Source organism: Hordeum vulgare, chromosome 4H (genome assembly GCF_904849725.1).
Source record: "Hordeum vulgare subsp. vulgare chromosome 4H, MorexV3_pseudomolecules_assembly, whole genome shotgun sequence".
Classification (NCBI taxonomy): Eukaryota; Viridiplantae; Streptophyta; class Magnoliopsida; order Poales; family Poaceae; genus Hordeum; species Hordeum vulgare.
Window position 1 is genome coordinate 238,460,312 of NC_058521.1, and position 20,561 is coordinate 238,480,872.

A 20,561-nucleotide genomic window follows, 5' to 3' on the forward strand; every position below is an offset into this window, starting at 1 on the left:
AGAATTAGTGAAAAAGAATCATCCTGTAGAACAAATTATCGACGACATACAAACGAGAGAATCACTCACTCTAAAAATCATTTAGATAAATTTTGTGAGCATTACTCATTTATCTCTAACGTTTAGCCAATGATGGTAGAATAATCACTCTAAGAGCCCAGATTGTGTGAATGACATGCAAAAAGAGCTACAGAACTTCGAGATGAATGAAGTGTGGACACTAGTGGAGAAGCCTAGGGATGAGCACAACATCATTGGTACGAAATGGGTGTTCCGAAACAAGAAAGATGAAGATGGACAAGTGGTACGCAACAAGGCGCGTCTTGTAGCTTAAGGTTACACTCAAGTCGATGGTGTGGACTACGGTGCGACTTACGCCCTTGTTGCTACACCTGAGGCCATCCGTATACTTCTTGCTTATGACAATAACCATGATATTACTCTTTACCAAATGGTTATCAAAAGTGCTTTTCTAAATGGTGAAATTGATAAGGAAGTTTATGTTAAACAACCTCCCCGCTTTGTGAACCCTAAGAAACCTAATCATTTTTATAAATTTCGTAAAGGGTTTTAAACAGGCCCCTCGAACTTGGTTCAAATGCCTAATGAAGTATCTCATCGACAAGGGTTTTGAGATTGTTAAAATTGGCGCAACCTTTTTCACTAAAAGAGTTAATGGTTAATAATTTGTGTGCCAAATTTATTTGGTTGATATTATCTCTCGATCTACTAACCCACATTTTAGTGAGAAATCTGGAAGGTTGATGTCCAAGAAATATCAGATGTCGATGATGTCTGAGCTGGAATTTTTCCTTGGTTTGCAAATCAAGCAAACGAGATAAGGAACATTTATCTTTCAAAGCAAGTATACCAATGACTTGACCAAGAAGTTGATATTTAAAGAGTGTAAAGGCATGAAAAATCCTATGCCTACTAGTGGACATATTAACGACACCAAGGAGGACAACCCGGTGGATCAAAATGTTTATCAATTAACGATCAGTTCATTGTTATATCTACGTGCCTCCCGTCCTGATATCATGCGTAGTGTGTGTATGTGTGCCCAATATCAAGCAACACCCAAAGAGTGTCATATTAAGTTTGTGAAAAGAATTGTGAGATACACAATACATACATCGAACTTTGGCATTTGGTATCCCGAGGGATCTACTTTTAACCTTGTTGGCTATTCCGACTCGGACTATGCCGGAGAGAAAGTTGATAGAAAATCCACCTCGGGTACATGTCAATTTCTTGGGATATCTCTTGTGTCTTTGTCATCCAAGAAACAAAACTAGGTATCTTTATCTACTGCCGAAGCTGAATATATAACCGCAGGATCATGTTGTGTGCAATTACTATGGATAACTCAAACTCTTAAGGATTATGGCATTCATGTTAAAAATGTTCCATTATTGTGCGACAATGAAAGTGCTACTAAAATTGCCTATAATCCTATGCAACATTATCGAACTAAACATATTCAAGTTCGTCATCATTTCATTCGTGATCATGTTGTCGAAGGAGATATTAATCTCAAACATGTTCGTACTAACAAATAATTGGCCCATACTTTACTAAGCCACTTGATTACAAAAGGCTTTTTCACTTGAGGAGTGAGTTGAACATCATTGATGCTTCAAAATTGAGCTAGACTCACTCGGATGCATGTAAGGGCATGAGCTTACTTGATTATTCCTTGATAATATTTATATGACGATATCTTATACGTTGGAAATCTATGCTCCCTTGTATTGCATCTAACATTTTTAGGTACTTGGATGAACCTCACTCCAAAATATTGCCATAAACTCACACCACAAGCAATCTTGTCATGGCCAAGTATCAAAATTCTTTCTTTGATGATGGATGAAGAAGACAACACAAATCATATCCTTGACAACTATTTGTTGACCAATTTCATTCTTGTCATTTTTATAGGTCATGCTCTTCCTTGCATGACTAACCCTTGTAGGTGAGAAGTGTACGAAAACAATCCAGGATTGTTCCGAATTCAAGATGATATTCATAAACATTGATCATCCACAACAAGTCCACCTACATGCTACGTCATCTACATATTTCTAAGGTATGTACTCATAACCTTGAAAAGATTTATTGCAACTCATGATATAAAGCAACTCAATCGATTTGAAGACATTAAAATGTTTAAATGAAAAATGGTAACCCCATTTTAAGCTTAACGATGAGTATGACATATGATCAAGCATTCTTGCTTGGCTCCTTAAGTCAATATACTCTAATATAGGTGACCTAGTCACCGTCCAACATCTAGATATAAGAAGTGAATGGATAAGTTCTCTTTTGATGCCTACCTTGACACTTCCATTCAGCTCTAACCTAGATGAAAATTCATTGCAAATCTTATGAATATTCCTTGCAAACCTGTAGAGAATTTTCTAAGTACACTGGTCTAATATTTCTAAAAAAATTGTTTGACAAAATGGCCAAGAATGTCTTTGCCAAGTTTCTGTTTGCAACTTGGATCCTACGAATTAGGAAACTCGGCTTCACCCATGCAACAGATAATCTGCTCAGAGTTACTTCGGTACAACCAACATAAAACTCTTCGGTGTCACCGAATTGTCCAAGAACCCAATATTCTTATCAATTCAATCGATCTATGTCAAGTCGGAGCCTTCGACATTTTCTACTACTTGTGCTCTTTGCCATTCTCTCAACTTTTTCAGTAGAAGTTCTCAATGACCCTTACTCTCAAGGATCCCTTACCGTGTTGCCCTTTTTGAAATTAATGCCAAAGGGTGGGAAATGCTTATGCTTACTCAAAGGGAGGGGGGGTATTCAAGGAGGATAAATATTAGGCTCACCCAAAGGGGGATAACACTACATTAAGGGGGAAAGAGATCAAATCTACTATGTGTCTTTAGAGGAGAGAGAAAGCATGTTCTAGATTTCCTAAATGTTAGACTGATCTCACTCTACCTACTCCCAATATGTACATGCTAAGATTCAGGGGGAGAGGAGAAAATAATGTTCATATTCAGGGGAGAAAGTTATAAATGCTCTTGGAGACATATTAATCTTAAGAAAAACTGTTTCCTACATGTCTTCCATACCTTGGTACATTTGGATTATTTTTCATTTGGATGAGAAGAATACTCTTGTGTTATCTAACAATTGTTTCTCAAGTGTGTTCCTACTGTTATAATGCTCAAGAACCTCAAGGTAGTTATATGCATCATATCCTTGGTCAAGATGATCTCTTGTTTCTTTCACATATTTTTTGCAAGAGTGAGTCTTGAACATGGAGACACCTTAGTCACATATATTCGATGCATATAGCCAAGGTACACATGAGTTATCATGTCCCTTGTGCTATATGTCTGTCCAAGGATTCCAAAGCAACTGTCATTTAAAAAAGATTGCACACGTTTAGGGGGAGCTTGTATTAGTCATGTATGCTTCAAAGCTATCACATATTTTTTGCATATCTTAAATTGATGCTTTGATTGTATGTTGTCATCAATTACCAAAAAGGGGGAGATTTAAAGCACATATGCTCCCTTGGTGGTTTTGATAATTCATGACAACATACATTGTCCTTTGGACTAATAGTTTTGTCTAGTTTATTTCAGATGAAGTCCAAAGAGAGAATTGGCTGGAATGTAAGGAGAAGACCCCAGAAAGGAGAAGTATAGGATTGGCCAAGCTTCAAGCTTTAAGACTCTAAATTTTGCATTTTGTGAGAAATCTAATTTGAGTCCATAGGAAAGCTATTACTTTTAAAAAGGGGATGAGGTATCTACGATGACCTGGTTGCTCTAGTGCTTAGAGTTCACCACTAAATATCCTCATGAAATTCGCCCACATAAATATTCTGTCTAAAGGAAAACACTCAAATTCGGTGCCAGCACCTATTCCAAAATTGGCCATACCGAATTTTACTCTAGATAGAGTCCAAATCCAACCCTACCTTCTCGGTGACACCAAGTTTGATTTTGGTGCAACCGAAAAATAGTGACCGATTATTTGGTGTCTATTTACCAATAATCAGAATTTCTAATTTTTGAATCAGTGCCACTTAGTTTGGGCACCTGCCTAGGCTAGTCAAATCAGACTAACCGAGAATTATATATATTGATCTCACTAAACCTCACAAGTTACCACATTTTGCACTAATCAGTGCAACCGAGTTTTTGCTTCCAGCGAGTTGGGCAATAATGTTGTAACAGTTGATTATTGGAGATGTCTATACATATTCATCCACCTCCCTCTCATTCTAAGAGAGAGTACTCAGAACAAGCCAACACTTGCCCCATCCATTTTTGAGATAGAACCACCTACTCATGTGTTGAAATCATGATATTCCACTCCTAACATATGAATCTTGATTTCTAACCTCCCCAAGTTGCTTTCCACCCAATCAATATCTTCTATCAAGAAAAATCTGTGAGAGAGTGATTGAGTGTTGTGGAGACTATCTTTTCAAGCACAAGAGCAAGGAGTTCATCATCCATACCACATCAATTACCTTTTGGAGAGTGGTGTCTCCTAGATTGGTTAGGTGTCGCTTGAAAGCCTACGACTTCGTGTGGAGTTGAACTAAGAAGTTTGTAAGGGCAATGAGATCGCCTACTTCATGAATATCAACCCGACTGAGGCTAGTCCTTCATGGATGTAAACCATGATGGTATAAAAAAGGTTTCTTCTTCCTGGACCTTTGTGGGTGGATCCACCCGTGGACTCTCGCGGTTGTTACCTGTCGGCGTACTGGGAACGGGGGTACACAAACTTGCCTATCTGCAGCCCATTGATCAAGCACTAGCAAGCACGGCAAGGCCCTTGTGAGGGGCCAAGCCTCACGAGGAAGAATGGAATCAAGACCCGCAGGGGCCTCTTCACGACCCCTCCGGAGAGGCGGACATTCCGAGGCAAAGCCCAGCCTCGGGAGTCAAGGATGACGCAGAAGGTGGACAGGCGACCCGCAGATGGCAGAGCCGTGCAGTTCCCCCTTCGGTGCAAAGAGGCCAGGAGCGTACATGGGCCCCAAAGGCATCTCCCAAAGGTTTCCCTTCTGTTGCAACAGAGTCGCCGCTGCCCGTCAGTAGGGCTGACGTGACCACGTGCCTTTCCCTACAATGCAGACAGTTACTTTGCACGTGAAGACCACTTTTGACACGGGAAGCATGTTCCCTTGTCTCCCACCGAAACTGGCCGTTGTGGGACTCCTTCCTGCCTACGATAAGGGAAGAGGATCCTGGCCTCCACTATAAATAGAGAGGGTAGGAAACCTGAGATAGGGATCAGATCATTATAACCCTAGAGCAACACACCGAACCACTTGGCCTCCGGAGGCTCAAAAGCATTATATTATCCCGTCCGTCAACCTCCGTGAGAGGCAATCCACTAAAGTAGGAGTAGGGTTTTATGCTTCACAGCGGCCCGAACCTGGGTAAACTACTGTGTCCCAATTTCTCCTCACCGTCGCGTGAGTTCCAGCCTTGCCCAACGTGTAGCGAGTCCAGGAAACCGAACCTATTGAGTAGTCTCTGCGTGCGCCCCCGAGTTCAAATTCCTAGGGTTTTGCGGAGCCCGAAATCCGACATTTGGCGCGCCAGGTAGGGGGTGCGTGTCGGAGCCTCCACGCCGACAACAGGAACCAGATCTTGGCTCGGCATCACTATGGCAAGTGCAACCATCGACAACCGTCGGCCCGCGGCAGCGGGCGGCGTCCCAGCAGGCAGGTCCGCCCCTGCGGTCACCTGCATCCTCGACGGATCGCAGGCGCCACCTTCCAGCCGCCACGTCAAGCGTTTCCTGCATCGCAGGGGAACGGCCTGCCGAAGGCCCGAGCCCCCGGAATGCCGTGTATGGCCAGAGGTCAACATCACCTTCGACCCCGACGACCACCCTAAAGCCACAATGGCCGCCGAGCGCTTCCCATGTTGTGCACGCCGACCATCTCCGGTGTGGCTGTATCCAAGAACCTCATCAATGGCAGCGCGGGCCTCAACATCATCTCAGTGGAGGCCTTCGCCACGCTGCGGTTGCAACGAGAGCAGCTCGCGCCCTCGAAGCACTTTTCTGGGGTCGTGGCGGGACTCGTCATCCCTGTCGGATGGATCCATCTCCCTGTTATGTTTGGCACCCGCTCCAACTTCTGCATCGAGCGGATCGACTTCGACGTTGCTCACATCCACCTTCCATACAATGCTATACTTGGCTACCCCGCCCTCGCGCAGTTCATGGCAGCGACGCACCCGGCCTACAACGTCGTCAAGATGCCAGGGAGCCGCGGCATGCTTACTCTCGTGGGGGACGTCAAGGACGCCTCACGGGTGCTCGGTCTAACCCGTAATACCGCGGCCGCTGCACGTGCCGACTCCAAGGGCAAGGCGCGTGCCACGAGGGACCCAGGAGACGCCCTTGGCATCGCGCCTGTGAACAAGAAGAAGTTGTTTTCCCAGGACCGAGCAGAAACGAAGCAAGTGTCGGTGGACGAAGGGAGCCTGAGCCCTGCCTTCACCATTGACGTGAATCTTCCCCAAGACCAAGAGAAGGCATTGGTGGACTTCCTAAGGGCGAACAAGAGCGCGTTCACGTGGAGTGCCTCCGACCTTGTGGGGGTCCCCAGGGACGTCATCGAGCACCACCTCATGGTATGCCTGAACGCGCGTCCGGTGAAGCATAAGGCAAGGAGGCAGGCTCCGGAGAAGCATACCTTCATATCTCAGGAGGTGCGGAAGCTGAAGGAAGCAAGGGTCATCAGGGAGGTGCGCTGCCCGGAGTGGGTGGCAAACCCGGTGGTTGTCCTGAAGAAGTGTGGGAAGGAGCGCATGTTCGTCGACTTCACAAACCATAACAAGGCCTGCCCTGAGGACCCGTTCCCGCTACCGCGTATCGACCAGATCGTGGACTCCACAGTGGAATGCAACCTTCTGTGCTTCTTGGACACTCTCTCGGGCTACCACCAGATCAAGATGGTGCTGGAGGATGTTGAGAATACGACCTTCCTCTCTCCATGCGGGGTGTACTGCTACGAGTGTATGCCCTTCGGGCTGAGGAACGCCGGGGCGACCTTCCAACGCTTGATGCACATTGCCTTGGGGCCCCAGCTCGGGAGGAATGCGGAATCCTACATCGACGACATCGTGGTGAAGTCAAGGCAAGCCAAAACCCCGGTGTATGATTTTGAAGAGCCTTTGCCAGCTTGCGGGAGGTGAACTTGAAGCTCAATCCCGAGAAGTGCGTCTTTGGAGTCCCGTCAGGCAAGCTACTTGGTTTCCTAGTGTCACACCGGGGGGTCGAGGCTAAACCTCTAAAGGTAAATGCCATAAAAAGATGAGCGCGCCCACAACCCTTAAGGAAATGCAGAAGCTAGCGGGGTGTGTCACTTCCCTGGGTCATTTCGTCTCCAAGCTTGGCGAGCGGGCACCACCCTTGTTCAAGATCATGAAAAGGAAGGGGCCCTTCGAGTGGATCCCAGAGGCCAACGCTGCCTTCGAAGATCTCAAGCGTTATCTCACGAGCCCGCTGGTCATGGTGGGACCTCGTCCTCGGGAGCCCCTGCTTGTGTATCTTACCGCTACCCCACACTCCGCCAATGCTGCTTTGGTGGCAGTAAGGGAGGAGCGAGCCGGCAAAGGCGCTACTTTGGGAAGCCATAGCGGGCCCTCGCTCGATGCTCCAGAGAGCTTGCGCGACCCGCAAGATCCCACTCCCCCGCGAGTGGAGGGACGCGAGGTCCAAACTGGCAAAGTAGGTCTTGAAGAGCCTTGTACTCCCGAGGCCCCGGCCTTCCCCCCGAATGACGAAGCCTTCCAACCTCTTGAAGTCACCAAGGACCATGACGCCCCGGGCGGTCGGGTCCTAGTCGAGCATCCCGTGTACTTCGTGAGCACGGTTATGCGGGACGCCCTCTCGGGCTAACCCATGCAAGAGAAAATCCTTCTGGCGCTCCTCGCCGCCTCGTGCAAGCTGTGTCACTACTTTCAAGGACACCCGATCAAGGTCATCTCTGCTTAACCCTCGGAGAAGATCTTGCACAACCCGAACACGACACGAAGAGTTGCTGAGTGGAAAATCGAGCTTCAGGCCTTCAACATCGAACTCAGCATGACCAGGGTCATCAAAGGAGCCGCCTTAGACGACTTCATGGTAGAATGGACGGACGCGCATGACCAAGGGCTAGAAGGGAACCAATCCCTTGCCCCCCGAATGGAGGCACCCGAGGGATGGACAATGCACTTCGAAGGAGCCTTCACGCGAATGGGAGCAGGGCTTGGCGTCCTCCTCACTTCCCCAATGGGATACAAGCTTCACTACGCCGTGCAGCTCTGCTTCCAAAGAGGGGAGAAGGTCTCCAACAACATAGCATGGTACGAGGGCCTCATGATGGCCTCATCACCGGCGTCAAGGCAGCAGCGACCTAGGGAGTCCAGCGCCTCACCGTGATGGGCGACTCTCAGCTCCTCGTCAACTTCTCCAATAAGGAGTACACGCCAAAAGATGAGGATATGGAGGCATACCTGCAAGAGGTGCGTAAGATCGAGAAACATTTTCAAGGTCTCGAGTTGTAGCACGTCTCGCGAGGCGAAAAGAAGGAAGCAGACGACATTGCCAAAAGAGCTTCGCATCACGAGGCTCGGGAGCCAGGCGTCTTTGAGGAGCGGCTCTTCAAGCCTTCTACGATGCTGTCACCTGAAGACCCGGCACCGTGCGGAAGGGAGTTCCCCCCCCCCCCCCCCCCCGCTCCAACCTCGGGGGCTCCGGACTATGGTCAAGCCTCGGGGGCTCGACTGCTCCTCTCCCTGGAGGCTCAACACAACGACTAGATGCAGGAACTCGGGGCATATTTTCTCCATGGTGCATTGCCGGAGAAGAGGGAGGATGCAGAGCACGTAGGACGACAAGCCTTGGCTTACTGCATGCGAGACGGAGCCTTGTACCTCAGGCGCCTGAACGACTCGCGCTGCGGTGCATTTCTAGGGACCAGGGGTGCGAGTTACTGGCCGACATTCACGGAGGGGATTGCGGAAATCACTCTTCCTCACGCACGCTAGGAGGTAAGGCGTTCATGTGAGGTTTTTATTGGCCCACAGCTCTGGACGATGCTACCGAGCTGGTCAGGTCTTGCGAGGCCTACCAGTTCCATGCCAAGAAGATCCACCAACCCACGCAGGGCCTCCAGACCATCCTCCTGACCTGGCCCTTTGCGGTCTTGGGGCCAGACATTTTGGGGCCTTCCCCCCTGGGCCACGAGGGGTTTACGCTACCTCTTGGTTGCCATCGAGAAATTCACCAAGTGGGCGGACGTGGAGCCCATGCGCACCATCCCGGCCAGGTCCGCCGTCAAGTTCATCAAGGGCCTCGTGAGTGGCTTCGGCGTCCCCAACTGCATCGTCACGGATAATGGTTCGCAGTTCACCGGTCTACTCTTCAAGATTAACTGTGCTAACCTCAGTACAAAGATCTGCTACGCATCGGTGGCCCATCTGTGGAGCAATGGCCAGGCAAAGCGTGCCAAAGCGGAGGTCCTGCTGGGTCTCAGAGTAAGTAGTTTCAAGAAGAAGATCGAGGCCTGCGGCCGAGGTTGGGTCGATGAGCTCCCGTAGGTACTATAGTCCATCCGCACCACTACAACCAAGCCCACCGACGAGAGCCCATTCTTCCTCGTCTATGGAGCGGAGGCGGTTCTTCCCCACGAAATCAAGAACCGCTCCCCGCGGGTCCTGGCATTCAATGAGGAGCGTCAGGAGGCCACGCGGGGGACGGACCTCTTACTTGGAGAGGAGGTGCGCCGCCGGGCCTCTCTCCGAGCCGCGAGGTACCAGCAAGCCTTACGGTGCTACCACTGTCGCAACATCCGCTCTAGTACCCTCAAAGTCGGCAGCCTCGTCCTGAGGCAGGTCCAATCCAGGGAAGGATTGCACAAGCTCTCGCCTATGTGGGAAGGCCCTTTAAAGGTCGTCCACGTTTCCAGGCCTGGCTCCGTGCGTCTGGAGACTCAAGATGGATTCCCCATCTAGAATGCCTGGAACATCCAGCACCTCCGCGGGTTCTACCCATGATGACTGTGCACCGTCCCTTTACTGCCTCTGCGCCGCCTCTGCATCGACCCTGCATCTTCTTTCAATTCTTCCAGAACCTACTTGATCCCGTGACACTCTCATGTAATAACAAGACGAGGCTGTATACGCCTAGGGCCCCCCGAGGACGCTGAAGGGGTCCATCCCACGCTGGTGGGGAAGACGAAGGAAATCAACACAGTCCACCAATGACTTCCAGAATCAGGCGCCTAATGCCTCCGGGGTAGGGACACTCGTGAGGCCAAACGTCCTCGTGACCTCATAGATATACTCCTATCGTGACACTCTCACGTAATAATGAGCCAAGGCTGTATATGCCCAGGCCCCCCCGAGGACGCAGAAGGGGTCCACCCCACGCCTAGTGGAAGACCTTAGCTACGCGCTGGGTGGCGATGGAGGCGGAGAATAGGTTAGGTGCCGGACGCAGCTTGCATTTGCGTTCTTCTGACTTGGATTTAATTATATTTACGAAGTCAAAACTCGGGGCCTTTCCAAATGAAGCTTTCCGCAAAAACTTATTTTTCCCACATTCTTCGCAGAATGCTCTTTTCCTCTAAGTCGTGCGTCCGTTTGCCCTCACCCACTCGTACCCCCACGTGCAGGGGCTGGGGGCATGGTTCTGTCACCTCGCCAAGGATTTGGCGCCCGAATACATGTGTGGTACTCACTGACGAGTCGACAGACTCATGCCAACTAACACTCGCTCACGAGACCTAATCGTGGCTCGACGCACCACCATGTAGAGTGAACAACATTTGGTTTTTCCTCACAACAGCTGTTTATCTTGGGACAGTTTGAGCACCTAAGGGGGATACTGAACATAACAACTCAGGAGCATTACCAGTCACAAAGACACCTGGCACCCCGGTGCAAGGGCCCGGCCCCGTGAGGAACCACCTTGGTAACGGGTTGCGCTTCACGACGACGGGGAAATGTGTGGGACTGGGCCCTATCGACGCAGAGCTTCCTGAATGTAGATTAGGGACCTCCAGAACATAACTCACGAGGGCCTCTTAAACGTTTAAGGGGGGTCCTGTGCATTATGCCTCGGGAACCTTACCAGTCGCAAAGCCACCTGGTACCCGGGTGCCAGGGCCTTGTTTCATGAGGGGTGACCTTCAAGTCGTGCCTCACGACATGGAAATGTGCAGGACTGGGACGTGTCAACGTAGAGCCGCTTGAATGTCTAAGGGGGATCCTGAGCACACCGCCTCAGTAGCATTAACGGTCACAAAGCCACTTGGCACTCAGGTGCCAAGGCTTTGCCTCGTGAGGTACGACCTTGGTAACGGGTCACACTCCACGGCGGCAGGGAAATGTGCGGGACCGGGCCTGGCTAACATAGAGCATTGACCCACTTCACTTGCAGCAAGGGAAAGACCAACCAACCAAGGAGCGCCCCCCCCCCCCGAACATCACAGTCGTGCATCACAAGCAAGAAGTTCCCCGCAAGCATACTAAGCTAAGTATGTAAACGAGCAGAAACAACATCACTAACAAAAGGGGACGGCCGCCAAAATCCATTACATGCCCGAAGAGTCTACCGCTGTTCTTGTCGGTGCAGGGTCGAAAGCAAGGAGAATACAGCTGGTGATGGAGATCCCGGAGGAGGATTGCCGCCGCCGACGCCCGACACCTGCACACCGACACTCAATCCGTGTCCTCCTTCTCCTTCACAGGCGCCGCAGGAGCAGACGGGCGGCGCCGCGCTTTTGGGTTCCCCGTGACGCTCGGGCACGTCGGTGAGGCGGCTCGTTGTACCTGGTGTCCCCTCGGGCTCTCCCCAGAGGGGGTGTCACTTCTGCTGGAGGCATAGCGCCCATCACCATAGACGGGCTTATCCACGGGACCGCCACGGCCGGTGTCCTCCGGAAGTAATTGATAGAACCGCGCAAAGTCATGATGATATCTAAGGCAATGATCATACACATAGGTATCACGTCCGAGACAAGTAGACCGATACTTTCTGAATCTACTACTATTACTCCACACATCGACCTCTATCCAGCATGCATCTAGCGTATTAAGTTCATAACAAATGGAGTAACGCCTTAAGCAAAATGACATGATGTAGAGGGACAAATTCATGCAATAGATATAAACCCCGTCTTTTTACCCTTGATGGTGACAACACGATGCATGCCTCGCTACCTCTTCTGTCACTAGGTGAGGACACCGCACGATATGAACCCGAAACTAAGCACTTCTCCCATTGCAAGAATTATAGATCAAGTTGGCCAAACAAAACCCACAACTCAAACAGAATTACAAGGATACGAAATCATGCATACAAGAGATCATAGGAGACTCAAATAATATTTATAGATAATCTGATCATAAATCCATAATTCATCGGATCTTGACAAACACATTGCAAAAGAAGATTACATTGGATAGATCTCCATGAAGATCATCGAGAACTTTGTATTGAAGATCCAAGAGAGAGAATAAGCCATCTAGCTACTAGCTATGGACCCGAAGGTCTGTGGTGAACTACTCACGTATCATCGGAGAGGCAATGGTGTTGATGAAGAAGCCCTCCGTATCCGAATCCCCCTCCGACATGGCACCAGAACGTGCACCATATGGAATCTTGCGGAGACAGAAGCTTGCCGCGGCGGAAAAGTATTTTCGTGGCTCTCTCTCGAAGTTTTAGTTTTTTGGAGAATTGATAGGCGGCAGAAGTAGGGCAAAGGATCCACGAGGGGCCCACAAGCATGCTAGGTGCGGACCCCCAGGCCGCGCCTAGGGGGCTTGTGACCTCCCCCGGGGTCCTTTACCTTGGTTCTCAAGTTCCCTATGTATCTTCTGTTATGGAAAAAATCATTCCGCGGGTCTTATTCCGTTTGGACTCCGTTTAATATTCTCCTCTGAAAAGGTCAAAAACATGGAAAAACAGAAACTAGCACTTGGCACTGAGTTAATAGGTCAGTCTCAAAAAATATATAAAATAGTATATTCATGCATACAAAACATCCAAAGTTGACAAGATAATCGCATGGAACCATCAAAAATTATAGATACGTTGGAGACGTATCAAGCATTCCCAAGCTTAACTCCTGCTCGTCCTCGAGTAGGGAAGTGATAACGACTGAATTTTTGATATGGAATGCTACCTAACATATTTGTCCTTTGTAACTTCTTTCTTGTGACATGAATGTTCCGAGCCGTAAGATTCAAAACAATAGTTTACTATTTACATGAAAATAATAATACTTCAAGTAAACTAGCAAGGCAATCATGAACTTTTGAAATAACAAGGACAAAGAAAGTTATCCCTACAAAATCATATAGTATGGTTATGCTCCATCATCCCCACACAACGAATTTAAATCATGCACAACCCCGGTATTGGCCAAGTAATTGTTTTCACACTTTTACTTTCTCAAACTTTTTCAACTCTCACGCAATACATGAGCGTGAGCCATGGATATAGCACTATAGGTGGAATAGAGTGTGGTGGAGGTTGTCAGGAAAAAAGGAGGAGATGGTCACATCGACTCGACGTATCAACGGACTATGGAGATGCCCATCAATGGATATCAATGTGAAAGAGTAGGGATTACCATACACCGGATGCACTTAGAGCTATAAGTGTGTGAAAGCTCAAAAGGAGAACTAGTGGGTGTGCACCCAACTTGCTTGCTCACGAAGACCTAGGGCAATTTTGAGGAAGCCCATCATTGGAATATACAAGCCAAGTTATATAAGGAAGTGTCAAAACAAGACACTGTCTATCATGAAGAACATGGTGCTATTTTGAAGCACAAGTGTGGAAAAAGATAGTAGCATTGTCCCTTCTCTCTTTTTATCCCTCTTTTTTTGTTTTTTTTGTTTGGTCTATGTGGCCTCTTTTCATTTTTTTGGTGGGCATCTTTGGCCTCTTTTTTATTTATTTCCTCACATGGGACAATGCTTTAATAATGATGATCATCACACTTTTATTTACTCACAGCTCAAAGCTTAGAACAATGATGACTCTATGGGAAATGCCTCCGGCAGTGTACGGGGATGTGCAACGATCTAGCTGGGCGTACGACGTTGAAACATCTCGCTAGCTATCTTACGATCGTGCAATGGCAATATGAAAGTGACGGCACAAGTCATGATACGGCGCGGTGGGAGTTGCATGGCAATATTTCTCGGAATGGCTATGAAAATGCCATAATAGGTAGGTATGGTGGCTGTTTTGAGGAAGGTATATGGTGGGTTTGTGCACCGGCGAAAGTTGCGCGGCACTAGAGAGGCTAGCAATGGTGGAAGGTAAAAGTGCATCTATACCATGGACTCACATTAGTCATGAAGAACTCATATAATTATTGCAAAAGTTCTATTAGTAATCAAAACAAAAGTGCTAAATGCATACTCCTAGGGGAAGGGTTGGTAGGTGTTAACCATCACCACTACTATATAGCAGTGGCGCACTACTAACAATTTTTTTTCCAAAAATACTAATGGTGCACCGGGGCAGGGTGCACCATTACTAGTTAAACTAGTAATGGCACACCACTCACCTAGTGCGCCACTACTACATTTTTGTTTTGCAAAACTACTAATGGCGCACCACCAGCTGGTGCGCCATTAGTAACCAAGGTTACTAATGGCGCATTTGTAGGTCGTGCGCCATTAGCAGCTTTGAAAAAAAAGTATCTCTCTGCTCCTATCGCGACCGCGAACCAGCAGGAAGAGGGAGGAGGGAGGGAGTTCCACCTGGTGGGCGGGCATGGCACGCCCAGATCCGCCCTCCTTTGGCCGTCGTCGTCGATCTCCTCTGCTCCTAGCGCCGGCGGCGCTCACCCCTAACCGGTGACGCCCGGCGGCGGATTCCCCACCTCGACCTCCGGCGACCGTCTTCACCCCGGCGGCCATCCATCTCTCCCGCGGGTATGTGGACCACAACGCGGCCTCCAAGCCCTAGTAAGCCGCCAAATCGCCATCCTAAAATCCCTCGTGCAGGTCCACCGTAGCGCTGCCGCCGTGCCCCCGCCGACAGCTCATCCCCTCCGCGCCTCCCGCGCGTGGACGCCACCGCCGTCCCCGTTCTACCCCACCGCACCGCTCCTGCTACCTCCGCCCCGGCCGTTGGTGCGGCCGTCGAGATCCGCCGCCCCTGGCCGACATCGGACCGGATGGACCTCTTCGTCACGCTGGCCCTGAGCTCCCCCAAGGAGGTGCGTACGGCCGGCCGTAAACCCACCTCCTTCCCGTTACTCAACGATGCTTGTTGCTACTGCTACATTTACCGTGTCTAGTCTAGCCGAATTAATCCATCAGGAACTCAAATTTCACAGTTCTTTCAATTTAATCCCATTATTACATTTTGCAGCATGGGGAGCAGCTGAGGCGGCGGCAGCACTCATTATCGGAACTGGTATACCATATCATCTACAGATGGATTGGTACTGTAAAATCTTCGGCGTATGTGTTAATTGCCTCTCGCCTTCCCTTCCATGAACTTTGCAGACTTATTCAAGAGACGACGACGCGAAACTCGAGACCACGCGTGCACGGCGTAATGACCTTTATCTTCAGTAGTTGTAGCTATTATTATCTTGTACTCTCAAGGAATCGTCTGCCTCTTATCACGTGTTATCGATTCTACGAAGCAGCTTGCCCTACTTACTTACTGTCTTACCCGTACTTGCCCTCTTATTTTGCAGTGTTTGGTGTTCTCAAAAGGCATGAAGACCTGAAAGAGCGTCTCTCGCGGTACTCCTTTCTCTGCTCTTTTTTATTTTATTATTTTCCGTCCAAGCTTCTGGATTGACCCTTCGGATGTAGACTCAGCTGGCGAACTGAATGTTTATTGATTTATGATAAGTACTTTACAGATACCTTAGCATGTGACGTTTGCATAAGCAAAACTTCAAGGACTATGTTCAAGCTGCTAGCTGATTGCTTGCACACTTATGGTTCCTCTTTTATGACACTTGATCAGGGCATTTGTTTCCACTGTGCGAAACCGTCAGATCATCCTTGTGTATTGTCCATTTAAACTAGACTAGGGGCACGGGCGCACCTGTGGTGCGCCTTTTGAGACGTTCCTCTGTGTTCATAGGTCGTCTACGGACTTGAGAGTTTCTATTTTGATCAAATAGCCACCTAACTATAAGGTAGATGTTACCACCAACCAATATAAACACTGGACAATGGTTTGATATGAGAGTTTGTTAAAAAAATAGAATCCACATTCTTTATATTGATCTGATCATACTATAGGAGGTCAATGATTTGGCAAGTCAATAATCCACATATGAATAACTATATACAATTCCATAAGAAATAAGGCCCTTGCACCCTTGTAAATCTCATGATGCAACAACCCCCAAGATTACAACCGTATTGAGCTTCTCTCGTTAGCATGGACGAGACGATGCCGGGGAAGGCTTTGATGCCCCAATCGTCCTGGTCCGACGCCGCATAAATCTGCCGAAGTCGAAAAACCATCATTGTAGTCAGTTTTAGACTAATTTCTGAATTCATACAAGTACAGTACTATGAACAAGCCTGCAACTCTGATGCTCACCATATGTTTGTACCATGGTCTCCCCATGAGCCTTTCTCGGTTGGTAAGTCTCGCTCCACCATCATCTATTGGTCATTGATCTCTCTGACTTTCGGTGTGTGTTCCCTCATGTTATAGCAAATGGCCTTCTATTAATTAGATCGATATATATTAATCCTTCAACAATCCAAGGTATGAGTAGTAATTAGATCGATATATATTAATCCTTCAACTTCTGAAGTTGGGATTTCTACTCTCATGCCAATCCTTAGTCAAACTGAATCCATCTATTAGTGCTCTCACATACACAATTTTCTTCTTGCACTATCCAGCGTCCAGCAGGGAGCAGGCTATAGTACAGACGTACACGTTTAAGCAAGTTAGTCTGACCACTTGTCTTTCTATTTATTAGATGTAATAAATTTAGAGACTTGTTTGTAGTCAATTTTAGATTGTTCAGACAAGATAATTTGCAAGGTAATACTTGAATGATTGCTTAGGCCACATTCACTTAAAGGGAATTCTTCTTGCAGGCTACAGATGAGGACATCTATGTTTGGCACAGCAAGTAGAGATTGATGACTCTGGTTGCTTTTGCTGAAGCCGTACCCTTGCTCAGCTGCTATAACAAAAGAAAAATGTGATGCATGGTCAGCTGTAGATGTTGAATGATGGCAAGGAAATCCTTCCCCAAGCATTGTGCATTAAGAAGCTCATCAGGGTTAAGGGTTAATTGGATCCTGAGAAATTCACCATGCGAATTAATAGGAAGACCCATATAGCCGCCACTGTACAAGTTGGTGCATGCAGATACACGGAGTGGAGCTTGTGTATTTGTCCCATGGCCAAAAATGGCTTCCAGAGTTGGGACAGATTTTTGTAGATGACGTCGGTCCAGCAAACATACACATTCTAGCAAGTACTCCCTCCGTTCTTAAATATAAGTCTTTTTAGAGGTTTCACTACAAGACTACATAGGGATGTATATAGACATACTTTAGAGCATAGATTCACTCGTTTTGCTCCGTATGTAGTCCCTTAGTGACATATTTAAAAAGACTTATATTTAGGAACGAAGGGAGTAGTCTGTAGTAATAATATCGCCCAGCAAACGCATTCTAGATCCAAGATCCAAGAAAAAACCGCACCTTTTTCGTGGCAGCAATCTCTGCCGTGGACTTGTCCTTGTCGGGCTGAAACCTGGCGGCCCGCCCGTCGCTTACTGTGCACGTCGCGACAAATGGTACACTCCCACAAATTGCCGTGGACTTGTCCTTGTTGGGATATACCTTGGATAGTTGAAGAATTATCTGAAGTTGTTTATCTAACGACCAAAACAGTTGTTTAGCTATGTGAATTGTTTTTTTTCACCTGATAATCCATAATTATGAGTTTTCCTAGCAAGTATTGCACATATTCTCTTGAACATTCTCAAATTTGATAATCTTGTTACTTCTAAATTATTCAGAGTTGGCATATGCTAAAAGAAACACTTTGAGAAGAAGACAAATTACACTCTCGTTACTAACCATGATATTTCATTGGTAAGCCTTATGGAATCTTGTTCTAAGCACTAAGTTTACAAGAATATTTCGAGGTCCTCTGATTTGCTTATTTACTTAGTTAACATAAGTTCTTTTTCTCCTGATTGCTTTTCTGAAGGAAGAGATTTTGTTCTCGGTGATTGGGCATATTGATTTTGATGCATCGCCTGATCTCATTCTCATAGAGGATATCAATGGGGTGAATGCCGGTAGGAGAAACTTGCATATTGTTCATTTTTACTTTATGTTTGTCCAAATCATTTGCCAAGCAAAGCAATGGCAATTTCTGTGATATATCACGCTCACTAACACTGAATATTTGTTCACGTGCTACTGTATCTTGAGAATACGCATATGATAGCTTAGTATGACTCATTTGGTGGCTGATGAAAATCATATACTGGTCAGATTGTAGGAGGTTTGTGATTAGTTGTGCCATTCACTTTTAGAAATAGAACTGAGAGATGAAACCCATCTTTCGCGAATTAAAACTGAATGTGCAAGTTTTTATTGAAGCAACAACAAAGTTTAAGTTCTGATTTTATAGATAAAAAAGAATTGCCGACTGAAAATTTTTCCTCCGAGATACAAGTGTATTTGGTGGTTGATTAAAATCATCATTATAATCTTGTGATTTTGAAAAAGATACAATGCCAAACTCGGCCGAAGCAATGTCATATGAAATCTGGCTTCCATGGTTTATACTAAAGGCATCATTTTTCAGGTGGTATATACAATTATACAGAACTTAATTTATTCTAAAGAATCATATTTCAAAGCTGCCTGAGCTCACCACTATCCTTGCTTCTACAAGCTAATCAACTTAATTTTATACGTCTTTTGTTTTGTATTCTTGTCATTTATTTAGATAGATGTTTCTGTCCTTAATTATGTGGAAGGTCATGATGAAGGTCATGATGACTGCACCTACATCTGGTTCCACTTTCTTGACAAATTTGTGTAAAATGTTTTCAGGTACTCAACCTATTGATGCACATGGACATGATGACTTTCTAGCGTTTATGGACTAACCAACCTGTAATCATGGACCTTATTGTCTTGTAGACCATTTGGTGTTTCGAGTGTTTTGGAGCTTACACTTTGTGCATGTAGATACAAACTTGTGTGTTCTGGACCATCTGAAGTATCTCATAGTCCTTATCTTTTTGTGACTTGTGTGTTCTAGATGATTGTTAAGATGGTCAAAACTATGCTTCCTCTAGGTTAATTTGTTTGTCAGCTTGCGTTCAATGTACGTGCATGTTTATAAACATATTTTCATTGTGGTGTAATATGTGTTTATCTTGAACCTTCTTGTGGGGTGTGAGGATAATAATTGAATATTTTTAGAGCTGGTAGTATAACCTGTGGCGTACCATGAGCTATACTAATGGCACACCTGGAAGGCATACTAATGGCGCACGTGGGAGGCATACTAATGGCGCACCTAGGAGGCATATTAATGGCGTACCTGGGAGGCATACTAATGACGCACCTGGGAGGCATACTAATGGCGCACGTGGGAGGCATACTAACGGCGCACCTGGGAGGCATACTAATGGCGCATCATGAGCTATACTAATGGCGCACTGCCTGGTGCGTCATTAGTATACCAGATACTAATGGCGCATGTGTGATGCTAGTGGCATACCTATAGTGCGCATTAGTAGCCAAAATAGATGCACCACTAGCAGGCTTTTTCCTAGTAGTGAAGGGTGATGCAGCACAGTAGCAGTAAGTATTTTCCTCAGTTTGAGAACCAAGGTATCAATATAGTAGGAGTATCAAGACAAGTCTCCAAAGTACCTACGCAAAAACAAGCAAACTTGCACCCAACGCTATAAAGGGGTTGTCTATCCCTTCACGATTAATTGCAAGGTGACATATAAAGGTGGAAAGTGCAACAAAGTAAAAGTGTAGAGCTGAAAATATGATGTGAAGTAGACCCGGGGCCATAGTGTTAACTAGAGGCTTCTCTCATGATAGCAAGTATTACGGTGGGTGGACGAATTACTGTCAAGCAATTGATAGAACCGCGCAAAGTCATGATGATATCAAAGGCAATAATCAAACATATATGCATCACGTCCGAGACAAGTAGACTGATACTTTCTGCATCTACAACTATTACTCCACACATCGACCGCTATCCAGCATGCATCTAGTGTATTAAGTTCATAAAAAACGGAGTAACGCCTTAAGCAAGATGACATGATGTAGAAGAATAAATTCATGCAATAGGTATAAACCCCATCTTTTTACCGTTGATGGCAACAACACGATGCGTGCCTCGCGACCCCTTCTGTCACTGGGTGAGGACACCGCACGGTATGAACCCAAAACCAAGCACTTCTCCCATTACAAATATTATAGATCAAGTTGGCCAAACGAAACCCACAACTCAAAGAGAATTACAAGGATACGAAATCATGCATGTAAGAT

At 46.8% G+C, this 20,561-nt stretch overlaps 1 protein-coding gene and 1 long non-coding RNA gene across 2 annotated transcripts; both read left to right on the forward strand.

Annotated features, from left to right (window-relative positions):
- Positions 1 to 15,199: 15,199 nt before the first annotated feature.
- Positions 15,200 to 15,837, forward strand: LOC123448222. Its single transcript, XM_045125050.1, has 4 exons — positions 15,200 to 15,241; positions 15,397 to 15,441; positions 15,534 to 15,582; positions 15,731 to 15,837. The coding sequence occupies exons 1-4, from the start codon at positions 15,200 to 15,202 to the stop codon at positions 15,835 to 15,837; spliced, it is 243 nt and encodes an 80-aa protein (XP_044980985.1).
- Positions 15,838 to 18,242: 2,405 nt separating this feature from the next.
- Positions 18,243 to 19,411, forward strand: LOC123446346. Its single transcript, XR_006631325.1, has 2 exons — positions 18,243 to 18,328; positions 19,095 to 19,411. It is a non-coding gene; the product is annotated as an uncharacterized LOC123446346 (long non-coding RNA).
- The last annotated feature ends 1,150 nt before the right edge of the window (positions 19,412 to 20,561 follow it).